The sequence below is a fragment of the Barbus barbus genome (genome assembly GCF_936440315.1).
Source record: "Barbus barbus genome assembly, chromosome: 29".
Lineage (NCBI taxonomy): Eukaryota > Metazoa > Chordata > Actinopteri > Cypriniformes > Cyprinidae > Barbus > Barbus barbus.
Window position 1 is genome coordinate 8,767,867 of NC_136757.1, and position 14,361 is coordinate 8,782,227.

Here is a 14,361-nt window from a genome sequence, read left to right on the forward strand (position 1 = left end):
CTAAGTAACACACCTCAAACAGGTAGATCAAGGAAAACATCTGCAGTTGATGACAGAAACATTGTGACAGCTGTAAAGAAAGACCCTAAAACAACTGTTAGTGACATCAGCAACAACCTCCAGAGGGCAGGAGTAAAGGTATCACAACCTACTGTTCGCAGAAGACTTCATGAACAAAAGTACAAAGGCTACACCAGAAGATGCAAACCACTCATTAGCAAGAAGAATAGGAGACGAGCCTCAAAAATTCTGGGACAAGGTTTTATGGACTGATTTTATGGACCAAAGTGATGGAAAGGCTAAAGTTTGGAGAAACAAAGGATCTGCTCATGATCCCAAACATACAAGCTGATCTGAAACACAGTGTACACGGGTGTACATTATAGTACACATTACACAAGTAATGTAATGGCTTGGGCTTTCGTCGCTTCTTCTGGGACAGGCTCATTAATCTTCATTAATGATGTAGCATGATGGCAGCAGCAAAATTAACTCAGAAGTCTATAGAAATATTTTGTCTGACAATTTACAGAAAGATGCAACCAAACTGATCGGGATATCCTTCATCATGCAGCAAGATAATGACCCAAAACATAGTGCCAAAACAACAAAGGAGTTCATCAGGGGCAAGAAGTGGAAGGTCTGGCCAAGTCAATCTCCACACTTAAACCCATTCAAGTATATTCCCATTCATATTTACAATTTTGAGCACTCCAGGGTGATTATGAACATGAAATTATTCACCCATGGCTTCCTGTTTCACAGAAATATAAATAGGAGGGAAAACAAAGTCCAAATTCCCTTAATCATCCATCACAATGAGAAAAACCAAAGAATATATTTCTGATGTGCAGCAAAAGATAATTGAGCTTCACAAATTAGTGAAGTGGCTTTAAGAAAAGAGCTAGAGCAGCGAAAATTCCCATTTCCACCATCAGGGCAATAATTAAGAATTTCCAATCAACATAAAATGTTATGAATCTGCCTGAAAGAGGACATGTGTCTATATCGTCCTAATGCATGTTGAGGAGGAGGGTTTGAGTGGCCAAAGTCTCTTCAAGGACCACAGCTGGAGAATTGCAGAAAAAGGTTGAGTTTCGGGGTCAGAGAACCTTTAAAAAAAAAAAATGGTCAAACAGCACCTACATCATCACATGTTGTTCGGGAGGGTTTCAAGAAAAATTCTCCTCACTCATCCAAAAACAATCTCCAGCATATTCAGTTATCAGACACGACTGGAACTTCAAATGGGACTGGCTTCAATGGTCAGATGAAACTAAAAAATTAGCTTTTTAGCAGCAAACACTCAAGATGGGTTTGGTGAACACAGGGATAAAAAAGTCCCCCATATGTACAATGAAATATACTGCTGTATTTTTTATGTTGTGGGCCTATATTTCTGCTGGAGGTCCTGGACATCTTGTTTAGACACACGGCATCATGGATTCTATCAAATACCAACAGATAAAAAAATCAATAAGTGACTGACTCTGTTAGAAATCTTATAATGGGCCATGTTTGGAGGGAACTGCGAACTTTAAACCGTGGCCTCGCATTTCACTCGTAGAGAGATGGTGTGACTGACTCCAAAACCTGCCCAAAAACAAACAGTACTGAGATTAGAGAACATATTTTAACATCAAATTACACTCAAATGATACGTACAAAATCCATTTATGCAAGGCAAAGGCGTTTCCAGCGCGAAACGACGAACGCCACTGACACAGCTGACATCTCGTCCTTATGTTGCGTTGTGTAAAATAATATAATTTACACCACAGTAAAGACTTTATAAATTAAATAAAATGTATACAAACCTTTATTTCCCGAACGAGTGCACCAAATCCATGGCAGCGGCGCTGAGAACCACTCTCTCCTGTAGACTTAAAAAGCCTGTGCTCACAGCAGCTGCGTTGAGAAGTTTCACTGGAGACAGGGTCAACCCAGCAGTTGGGTAGAAAAAAATAACCCAGCAATAAAACGACCCAGCACCTGGGTAAAACTATTAAAAATAACCCAATAAAATGACCCAACAGGCTGAGCCCAGCATTTGGGTTAAAAAAAATATAACCCAGCATTTTTTAGTGTGTACAGAATAAGAATGAAAAGCATAAACATTATAGTGGCATTCATTATTAACAATGTTAATTACAAAATATTTTATTGCACAAGTTGTTTCATCATACTGAAATATAATGCACTTTTTCTGGCTGCATATGGAAATGCAAATAATGTGCTGCAAATAAGACTTTAGAGTCGTGTTGTGGATTAATACATTGATTTTTTTCTTTTTCTATCCCTCTATTCGTTCATTTTTATTTAAAATATAACATTCCCCATGACTTGACGAGCTGACAGAAAGTGGCACAGCTTACCCCACTTCTCCCTATTCATAATAAATGCTAAATGTGTTTAGGGAACTTTTGAATGTGAATTTGTAACATTCCCAGTTGAGTTTGCTCAAGTGTTTACCGCCAAAATTTTTCCATCAGTGAAACTGATCATCACAGCAGCTGATAATTGCTTCAAGTGGGTGGAAATGCTCTTGGCTGCACTTTTGTGAAATTTGATTGATTGGAGCCAAAAAGCCCCAGGTGGGAGTTGTCATTTGGAGCTGGCCTGGGAACAGACTCCTCTATTTAGTTCAGCTGGTGTCAGAAGAGCTGCCCAGGACAACATTCATCAGCATTAGGGCCAAACATCTGTTAGCATGCCTTCTCCATCACTCTCATCTCTTTCCCAGCAGCTCCAGCAGATATGCACAGCCATCAGGAACTCCCAAGACCGGCACGAAACACACTCCGCACAGCTGCTCCTCGTGTAAATGTAGAAGGAATGTGAAATCGATTGTATTCGGGGTCTCTGTGGCCAAGAATCCTGCTAAGATCACAGTCAAAGATAAGCTGGACACTAAGAGCAGCTGAGATGATGACAGATCTGCATACTTCCAGCTTTAGTCAGAATTAGGAATCAGTTTTGTCATGACGTATGAGGAAAGCCATGAGGTGTTGGGAGTGTGTCTCATAGTCTAAGCATCTGACAATCACTTTCTCCTCCCTGTTGCCTTTGTCTCCCTGTCTTTGTCCACATTTATTATTTTTGGAAGTCATTTAAAAGTTTATCAAACCATGTTACATGGAACATGGAACCCAGGGGAATTTGTCTGTACAAGGTCTGTCTCTCAGATCTGAATGCATTTGTTCTTTTTGACCCTTGTATTTATTTATTTTTTCTTATCAGCTAATGCCGCATTTTCCAGAGCATTCTGTACAAGTAAATATTGTTTTTTCATATGTGTGGGATCTGCTTATTTTCCAATCAGGAGCTTTTTTTTTGTTTGTTTTTTTTATTCTGGAATAGGGATATTGTCATCAAACATTGTGGATTTTGTTGTTGTTTGATTCTAGATGTAGACTTTCGGTATTGTGTTTGGTATTGAAGGCAAAATATTAACGTTATTGTTAAATATTATAGATTTGCTAACATTGCTTCTGAAATAAATTGATTATACTGATTTGGTAATGGCACCTATAATGCTAAGCTCACATTTTGATGTAAAATTCTTATTAAAGTTGACCTGAAAATTCACCTATTTTCTTAATGCATGTTATTGGTTTACATTTCTCTCTCTTTTTTGATCTTGTATATAATCACAGACATACAGTACAGTAAATGTGTACAGTACTCATACAGTAAACGCTATAGGTCACACAGGTTAACTGTTTTTCCCCCTCTCAACAATTCAGTTTATGTTGCATTTACAACCATTGCAAATGCTATAAACATGCATTTTGGTCCCCAACAAATCATTTAAATTTAATGGTGTACAGAACAGGAATGAAGAGTGTCAAAAAAGTGTTCTCATTGATTTTCAATGGAATATAGATCTGGATTGATTGCTGACCACTTAAAACAGTCTAGCATTTTATTTTCAGTTTTTTTATGATCATGCTGAATGATCTACTCTTGATGAAACCCACTTTCTGATGGTTACACATTGCACTCCAAATATCTTGGTAATATCTGTTTTTTTTCTTTTTTCTTTTCATTATTTAAAAAAATCCAAGGGTGGCACTATTTCTGGCCTTTGGACTGTGCTCACACAAACATAAGGTTGCTCAACCCCAGACATCTCTAAGCAACTGCAGGTGCCTTAGCGTGGGGTATGAGACAGTGGAAAGATCCTGGGATTTTTCAGACATCTGCTGAGCGTGCACACACACACGCACACACACACACACACACACACACACACACACACTAAGGGTTGATACAGCCAACACTGCAGACTGCATTATTCTGTCACACTGAAGCTGATGTGCTGTGTTTTGTGTGTTCTGTAGGAGATCTCTTCCATGGATTTCCGCAGTAACTCCGTGTCCAGTCGGACTCCAACTCCACCTGGACGATACTCTCCACACAGCCCCATCGAACAAGAGGTGCCCATTTCCCCTCGACGCAGGTACATATTTCAACAGATGTTGCTGCTTCTGTCAGAACATTTTTAATTGATTGACAGTCTAAATAAATTTCTAACAAAAATGAATTGGATGTTTATGTCTCATGTAAGCAAATTACATTCAGTATTTTAAGAAAAGTTCCAAAATGGAAATAATTTCCATTATTAGACATCTGATTTTACGTTATGGTTGAAGACGAGTAAATAATTGAACAGATATTACATAAGACAGACAGACATAAGCGAGTCTGGTGATACGATTAATTGCTTGGGTTTGTTTATTGCATTTTTTTAAAAATTTAATTTATGAATTATTTAAATTATAAATAAAAATACTAAATGAATGCATTTAAATTAACTGCCCTACAGTTTTATTGTTGTTGTTTGCTTCTGCTCAGATTTTAACATGAATATTTCTGTACAGCTGTGAGATTCTGTAATGTGATGTCATTTAGATTCTGTTCTTTGAACAGTTCTCAGAACAGATTTTTTTTTTTTTTTTGTCTCTTTATGTCAGATGTCTAAATGAGTCATAACATGGCTGGTGGCCCAAAAATGTATTTTTCTTTTTCTTTTTTTCTTTTTCTTTTCTCACTTTGTCTTGATTTCTAGAAAAGGATAATATCATTTCTGCTCCTAATTTCTGCACCCTTCTCCCTCTTCTGCACACCCATGACCCCACCTCCTTCTTGCTCAACCAATAAGAAAATGTCAAAAATGAGTAGCCACATCCCTTTTCTACTGTCAGCCAATACGAAGCAGTCTGAACTCACACCTTTCAGACTGAAACGCTCAACTTTCTTATGTCTCGTCAAGACTCGACAGAGAGGTGTGTGTATATATGTATGTGTGTGTACTGTAGTGTGTGTGTGTGTTTGCAGTTGTCACCGTTGGCTCTGTTGTTGTTCCAACAAGAGTTGAACTAGTTGGGTAGGAATTTGTCTTTGCTTGCTTTTGTGGTAAGTTCAAACTTTTCAGGCATCTTCCTTAAACTTACAAAGCAATGACAGGCTAGTTTGCGGGGGGAGAAGAAATATCGTAATGTGAGCCTAGCGCTGCGCTCTGTTCTCTGCACTGTAATGTAATGATGCTGTGTCGACTGTTTTCACGGCTCCATCTGAAGCCTGTTTAGCAAACTTGTAATCATAGTTAAGCTGTGAGAGGGGGTTGAAGATGGATGGAAAGTTATTTCTGTGCATGTTTCGATAATTAATATTGACCTCACCTCAATAAATGGCACATTTACAGTATTCAGAGGGAAAAACATGCATCTCCAATGCAGCAGGAGTAGACAGCCGGGTTTTTTGACAAAGGGACCCACTATGCTCCCCTATTATATATATCCTACTCTTTGGTCTCAGTGGAGGTGGTGCACCCATAAAAATGCTGTTCTGGGTCCCGTGAATTGATGCGACAGCCCTGTGGGGGAACTGAGAGGTGCTGGGAGAGTTTGGAGGGGAAGCTCAAACTCGATGTCTGGTTTCAATTTGAAGCATGTCTCATTGAACAGCCTGTGTGCAGATAGTGAACATGCCATTTATTGGTAGATTTATAGTTGCTTTAAATGTTTTTTTTTTAGTAATGGCTATTCCAAATGCTTCTTTCTTTTCTTTCTTTTTTTTGTCTTGAACGAGTTTTTGTCCTGCACACACTCAAACAGCTATGTCAGCTATGACATGCTTGCTGTCATGTGGGTTTCTGGTGACAACCACACCCAGAAACTCTTGATTGTGTCATTTTCCACCTCTGTTTTACGCTGCAGGTCAGGTCGAGAGTTCTGTTGAGAGTTATGGCTGTTGGTTAATCATTTCTCAGCGCATGACGTGGCCTTTGTACACAGCGGAAATCCTGATAGCATGTTTTTTGACGACAAACCGCAGCAGCAAACTATCACAAGGCCACTGCCCCAGAAAGTTAGAAAGTTAATACATTCCTCATGACCAGAAGTTAAACTGGATCCAGAGCGGCATACCTGACACCTTTATTTAGGAATACAATAATTATTGTTGGTTGATTGGTTTGTCAGTTCTGAACAAGTGTGCTCACTCAAAAAGAAAAAGCTTCACCTCATTTAATATTGGCATGCAGTGCAATCTAGGGAAAGAGAAAGGGAAGTGGTGTGTGGCCAAGTATGGTGACCCATACTCAGAATTTGTGCTCTGCATTTAACTCATCCAAGTGTACACACAGTAGTGAACATACACCCGGAGCAGTGGGCAGCCAACGCTGCGGTGCCCGGGGAGCAGTTGGGGGTTCGGTGCCTTGCTCAAGGGTCTCACCACAGTCGTGGTATTGAGGGTGGAGAGAGTGTTGGTTATTCACTCCCCCACCTACAATCCCTGCCGGACCTGAGACTCGGACCCACGACCTTCAGGTTACAAGTCCAACTCTCTATCCGTTAGGCCACGACTGCACCAAATGTGGGTCATTTCTGTTAAACATCCACTGATTTGCAGTAAGAGACTTTCTTTGTTTATTCTAAGAGCAGGTTTTTGAACAAGGGATCACTCATATTAAGAATCCATACCACTTGATGAACAAATCCTATATCAACAAGTCCTACTGTTCAAACATTTAGGGTCAGTAAGATTTTTTTTTTTTTTTTTTAAGATGTCTTTTGTGCTCACCAAGGCTGCATTTCTTTGATCAAAAATTCAGTAAAATTGTTAAATATTACAGTTTATAAATAACGTTTTTTATTTTAATATATTTTAAAATGTAAATTATTCCTGTGATGCAAAGATGAATTTTCTGAAATCCTTCAGAAATGATTCTAATATGTTGATTTGCTGCTCAGGATTATTGTCAGTTGTGCTGCTTAATATTTTTGTGAAAATAAAAAAAATTCAGGATTCTTTGAATCGAAAGTTTAAAAGAATATATTATTTATTTGAAATAGAAATAATTTTTTAACAAAAAAAACAACAAAACAAAAAAACTTACTGAGCCCAACTTTTGAACAGTAGTGCATGTGTGTGATTAAAATGTTAATTACTCTCATATGCCTGTATTTTTTTTCTCCAGGCTGTATGGCAATGGCCCAATAGGTGTAAAGCAGTAATAGGATGCTTGTGTGTGAGAAAGCTCTGTTTATGACCATGCATAAAAATGCAGCTGTTAACCTCCCGCTGGACGGCTACTGTAACTGCACTCTAATCAGCTCATTAACCTGGCCGTTTTAAAACAGTTTCTCAAAGACCCGCTCTCTTCAATCTTTCCTTTCCCATACAAGTACAGTCTGCTAATTGTTGTGTTCAGATCGAGTATAGGGCTAACCAAAGGAGCGAGGGAAGAACAATGGAGAGAAAAAATTTAAAATAGTAATATTCCATTTTTGAGATTTACCAGGCAGGGATGACCCAAATCGGCATTTTAGGTTATTCACTTAAGTTAGTACAGAGATCTTGGCCATCTAGTAATGTAGAAATGCTTAGTCTATAGCTATTTTTATGTTTTTCCATAGCGTAAAATACCTCTATATACTCAAAATAGCATAGTAGACATTATCCATAATGACATAAGAAGTTGCCATGAGACTATAAAGCTATTCAAACATCTCATTTCACAAAGTATTTTTTACTTTTGCCTAAAAGGCATCTGTAATCATATCTCTTTGTGCCATAAAACCAGGACTGATCCCACTATAATTTTACACTATTGTGGGTATATATTTTTAACACAATCCAGAGATTAACTGAGGCCCTTCATCACTTTTAAATTGTGTTTTGTTCCACGAGTGCTGTTTTTCTTTTCTTTTTTAAGGTGACGTCAAATTTAATGAACTCTCTTTCCCTCTCTTTCAGTTCGGACTTTGCCATGCAGAGGTTTGACAGAGACTCGGAGGTGTACAAGATGATTCAGGAGAACAAAGAATCCCGCGCGGCTCCTCGCCAGTCCAACACCTTTAAGATGCTGCAGGAGGTGCTGGAGGCTGATGAGAATGGTGAGACCTCATGTCTCGCAACAACTTTTTCATTAAATGTATAAAGTCTGGTCCACTTTTGGTTGTCAGTAGACAGGAGACTGTGCTAAAATATTATTATTACTATTACTAGCATCTTAAAGAACATTAAACATACATGAGAGATTGCTAAAGGTGAAGGTGGGCTGTGGACAGACGATGAGGTTGGGGGTGGAAGCAAAAGGATGTTGCTCCAGGCGCTGAATGTTTTATTTTTTGGTGTGTGGTTTCTTTGTTTTCACAGGGGCCGCCATCCGGTTTCCAAGCAAGTTGTCTCCAAGCCCCTCCAAGCCCACGTCCTCTGTTTCTGGTGTGCAGAAATACCACACCTGTGAAAAATGTGGCACCAGTATTGTGTAAGATAAAACGCCTGAATCCCTCAGTCTCTGCACACACTCCACTGTATGTCCTCTGCACAGGCATGCATGAGCCGGTAACTTGACGAAAGTGTTGTGTGATGTTTAGCCTTTAGGGAAGAGTTGTCTCATCTCTTCGCATTTATTTAAGTTGATGATTGAGTACTATTGAGACGAAATCATCTCAGTGGGTATTCATTCGTATTATATTACCCTGTGAGAATTACACATCAACACCTTCATTAGGTGAGATAAACACTTTGTGAAACACTTTTAGGGTGTGTCTATTTTGACAAATCCTTCTCCAGACCAACTGTTTCAAAGCCTAGTGAATTGCCTACCTAGATAGCATTTAAGGCACCTTAAGCCCCTTTCACACTGCACGTTGGTCCCGGAAAATTGCCGGAGTGCCTTCCGTGTGAACGCAAACACGTCCCGGGATTAATTCCTGGTTTGGGGACCTAGTAACATTGCTGGGTTCAGTCCCGGAACGAGCTCTGTGTGAACAAAAGCCAGAACCAATGCCGTAAAGGCTGATGTTATCATGCGACTCTTTTACCGGGTGTTTTGAAGGCAGATCAAAGTTCACACGACGAAAAGCTGAAATCGTTCGCCAGTTTAGTGAAATGGTGCGCAGCGCATTATACACATCACATGAAATGTCACGTGCCTTTACGGGATCTTTACGGGTTGTGTGTGAACGCACGCACAGATTCCAGAAAATCACTGGCAGTGTGAATGAGCCAAAATCAAATGATCCCGGGATTATTCCCGGAACACATTACCCGTGTATTTTCTGGTATCTCTGTGTGAAAGAGGTATTTGATGCATTCCAACCAAGAACACTATTCCAAAAGGTACCACCTTTTGACCACTATCTAATTTGCTGTAGCCTATTAGTACTTCAGGAAAGTATCCCAAAATGCACCTTGCGAAGTTGTTTGACAGAATGAACCGAATGCTAGACAGAGAAACTCAACTAAAAGAGCAGTATGATTTAGTTTTAGTCACTGCACAAAGCCATTTCATAGTTTTCGATGCTAATTTAGCATCATATGCTTTAGCGGAGAAGGCAGTCTTAGAATGTATTATGATGACCTCGGGGGATGTGATTGGACAAGCCAACATAAAAAAAAATACTATTGTACCTAAAATTTGTGTGCTATGTTTTTGTGCTTAAACAACTGCGTTTTTAGCTTAGCAACATGCTAACATTCATTTCCATTGATTCTAATGTTTTGTGATTTAAGTTCCAGAACAGTTGCTCCATTTCTATGGAAGCCCATTTCTGCCACTGAATAAAAAAGTTAATTGCGACTTTTTATCTCACAATTCTGACCATTTTTTAGTTTACTCACAATTTTTCTCAAAAATTCTCAAAATTCTTATATAAACTCACAATTACGGAATAAAAACTTGCAATTCTGGCTTTTTTTTTTTTTTTTTGCAAATGTGAGTTTGTATCTCGCAATTGACTATTTTTCTTACAATTCCGAGTTTATATCTCATAATTCTAACTTTTTCTCGCAATTCTTTTTTTCCTCTGAAAAAAGTCAGATCTGTGAGTTTAAACCTCACAGATTTAAAAAAGTCAGAATTGCAAGATAAAGTCACAATTACCTTTTTACATTTTTTTTTTTATTTTATTCAGTGGCGGAAACAGACTTTCATACCATTGCAATTAGGATTCTGTATAGGCTACTTTACTTTTTTTTCTTTCTTTTACATCTTTAAGCAATTCTACTGTGAGTTTGGCCACAGAAGGACATCAATAGTAGGACATCAATAAATTAGGTCCTACTTAAAATGGTTAGCTACTTTTTTCTTAAAAGTACACTATACAAATGCTGCCTTGAGGCTGAAATACAATACACAATCTGCACAGATTTGAAAAGGCTAGGCATCATACTTGTTGACTTTGTAAGTGGTTACAGAGAAAAACTGGGCATCATACATTAAACTTTACACTTGGCTTTCAAGTTGTTCCATTTGTAACTTTTAAAAACGTCCATTCCCCATGTTTAAGAATCCGTATAGTGCACAGCGGAGTTCAGCCCCATGCGCGCGCGCACACACACAAACATACGCGCGCACACAAATGAGCTCACTCCCACTCATATTTGTAAATATTAAGCCGCAAAAAGACTATTTAACTATGAATTCTGCGTGTCTCTGTGATATGAATGGCGCAGACACGGATTTGTTTACTACTTATACTGAAGCGCGCGTGATGCTTCCGGTGATGTCTGCCGTGTCACTCTCACTAAATGAGGACATAAATACATGAACAACATCTCCAGAACTGCTCTTGAGTCACTTCATGAGAATTTGACTGTTTCATTTAAGTAAAACTATCCTCATCATATCATATATATATACACACAGAAATGTAAAGGTATTCACGGCAACCCATCAAAATAAAAGTTCTGTTTACCTTGAAGTCGTTGTGGCAGAAATAGCCAACATTACTATTGTTTAGTGGAATGTATGTAATAGGCTACTACTAAAATGATTAAAACCTTATTTTTAAGGGATAATCATTCAATGTTTTTAATTGTAATATTAAATCCCTTTATTTTCCAAAAAATAAAATATAATTTTCATTAATTAAAAGATAAATTAAATGAATGTTTTATGCCTTAAAAAATTTCAATACACAACACAGAATTTCTGAGGAGAAAAAAAACAACTTATGGCTATTGTAAGAATAAATTAAACTTGTTTTTTATGCTTTCAAACATGCGCAAAACAAAATTTGCGCAAAACAAAATTTGGTAACAATAAAACTTAAGGTTGGAAAAAATAATTTTTGTTAAACTTTTAATAAATTGATGTTAAATTGTTCAAGTTTCATGATTTTAATTAGCTAGACATGCTTTTTGATTAATACAAATTAATTTAACCATTAAAAAAGGAATCCAGAACAATTGAAACAGAAAAAAACGGCCAACAACATAAAAAAATACAGCAGTATATTTAATTGTACACATGGGGTACTTTTTTTTTTTTTTTTTTTTTAATCCCCGTGTGCACCAAACCCATCTTGAGTGTTTGCTGCTAAAAACCTCATTTTTTAGTTTCATCTGACCATAGAAGCCAGTCCCATTTGAAGTTCCAGTCGTGTCTGATAACTGAATATGCTGGAGATTGTTTTTGGATGAGTGAGGAGAATTTTTCTTGTAACCATCCCGAACAACATGTGGTGATGTAGGTGCTGTTTGACTCTTTTTAAAAAAAAAAAAGGTTTTCTGACCCCGAAACTCAACCTTTCTCTACAATTCTCCAGCTGTGGTCCTTAGAGAGTCTTTGGCCACTCAAACACTCCTCCTCAACATGCATTAGGACGATATAGACACACGTCCTCTTCCAGGCAGTTTTGTAACATTTTCTGTTGATTAGAAATTCTTAATTATTGCCCTGATGGTGGAAATGAGAATTTGTCCTGCTCTAGCTCATTTCTTAAAGCCACTTCACTAATTTGTGAAGCTCAATTATCTTTTGCTGCACATCACATATATACTCTTTGGTTTTTCTCATTGTAATGGATGATTAAGGGAATTTGGACTTTGTTTTCCCTCCCATTTATATTTCTGTGAAAAAGGAAGCCATGGCTGAATAAATTCATGTTCAAAATTGTAAATATGAATGGGAATATACATCAGAGATATTTTACTCATAATAATTTCTTGGGGTACCAATAATTGTCCAACGTGTATTTGAGAAAAACATTTATTTCATAATGAGATTTTTCCCCATTTTTAATTCTTATTATCCAATGAAAGGTTAGCTTTTTCAGATAAAAAAAAAGGATTAATAATGCAGGTTTATTTTCAGAGCCTTCTTTGATCATATTTACCAAGGGTGCCAATAATTCTGACCACGACTGTGTAGTGTATTCCAGCCTTTAGAAGAGAGAGTAGCTCACTAGTTTTTGAAACAGCTGTTGTATTCAGTGACATTAACAGTTCTATTTCTCCTTCCTCTTCCAGCACTCAGGCCGTGAGGATCACAGATGATTGCTTCCGTCACCCAGAGTGCTACACCTGTACAGAATGCGGGCTCAACCTAAAGATGCGTGGCCACTTCTGGGTGGGGGACAAAATGTTCTGTGAGAAACACGCCAGAGAAAGATACCAGGGTCCCGACAGTATCAATCATTATGTTGTGTCCCCAAACCACTGAGACGCCCGATCAGCCGCCCTCCTGACGCCACCTCCAACTCCTCTGATTGACTGCGAGCATAGAGAGGAGAAGATGCTGATGTCATTGCTATGTTGTCCAATGGGAGCCAAATAGAGCGTTTGGCATAATGTCACTTGAAGCTTTGGGACCCGGCGTAATTGTGTCGTCCTCTCAAGTTATTATACACCCGTTGAATAGAGACTATAAGCTTTGATATAATGGATTTGGAAGGGGGCGTCTCTGTTAGAGCGTGCTATTTCTATAGTTGAATTTCTACATTTGCCTGCCAGTTCCACATGTTGTATTATGCTTTGAAAACAGCTTGTTTTTCAGTAGACATATAACTTGGGTTTATCTTAAATAGTTTTTGTTTTGTTTTTTGGCTGAAATTTATAGCTTTTCCATACCGAGATTCCAATTGTGAGATGCATCAAGTGGGCATCATCAGCGCTAATGCACACAGGACTGGTTTCCTTAGAGTATTTGTGTGTAAATAGTGGCAGACAGCTTCCTTAATTTCAGTTAGCATTTGTTAATGAAGGGTTTAATGATTACTTGGAAGTGATTCTTAGTTTGATGTATATTTCTCCCTTCATAAAAAGAAATTATCCCCAACAAGTCCTCCATCCACACAGAAGCACGCATTGAGCTCTGCATAGTTTATTTTCCATATGCTTTGTATTATATAAGGGATATCTAAGAAATTATGATATTTGTGTGTATTGTAAATGTTTATTTTTCAACTTAAACTGTATGTGGACTGAGCGGAGGGTTTTGCACGCTCTTGTTCGTGTTCAGGGTTGCATGTTTCACTTTGTATTTTTGGGTGAGAGATGTTTGATCATGCTCACATACACTGTTGTTTGCTTTGAATGCAAAAGAAAGGAGTATCAGAGCGAAAGATTTGAAACATTTGTGGGTCAAATACATCAAATGAATCGTGAATCCTCACATTGTGTGTTTGTAGGGTTGCTCTTTACCTTTTCCTTTCAAATAAAACAACTTTCTGAATATCAGTGGATATTTGGATGAATTGTTTTTGTCTATTTTGCTGTATTACGGTATTTTGGTTAAGTCCTGTATTAATTTTGTTTGATTCTTACGAAAATAATTTTTATATTTAAGTTGCTTCATTTACTCACCCTGAAGCTTTTTCTTCTGTTAAACCCAAAAAGATATTTTGAAGAAGCTGAGTAACCAAACAGTTGATGGTAGCCACAGTAGGCTATATATATATATGACAGACAAATGGCCTAAAAGAGATGAGAATACGGAGTAAATTGCATGTAGTGATGGGCACTTTGAAAACTAATTCATGAAGCTTCAAAACCAAGCAAATTATTTGCATCCAACCAGTGCATACAGCGTACATGCAGGATCAAACTGCCTAAGTCAAAGCTTAG

The 14,361-nt window shown here is 37.9% G+C and overlaps 1 protein-coding gene across 2 annotated transcripts in view; it reads left to right on the forward strand.

The window, feature by feature from the left end:
• Positions 1 to 13,989, forward strand: part of LOC306849655 (PDZ and LIM domain protein 2-like) — a 74,665-nt gene extending 60,676 nt beyond the window's left edge. For both annotated transcript variants that reach the window (XM_079384838.1, XM_079384839.1), the window contains exons 7-10: positions 4,344 to 4,462; positions 8,263 to 8,402; positions 8,665 to 8,776; positions 12,766 to 13,989. In XM_079384838.1, the coding sequence (XP_079240964.1) occupies positions 4,344 to 4,462; positions 8,263 to 8,402; positions 8,665 to 8,776; positions 12,766 to 12,958 (564 nt within the window). In that variant the 3' untranslated portion in view covers positions 12,959 to 13,989. The remainder of the gene's footprint in view (positions 1 to 4,343; positions 4,463 to 8,262; positions 8,403 to 8,664; positions 8,777 to 12,765) is intronic.
• Positions 13,990 to 14,361: the final 372 nt, after the last annotated feature.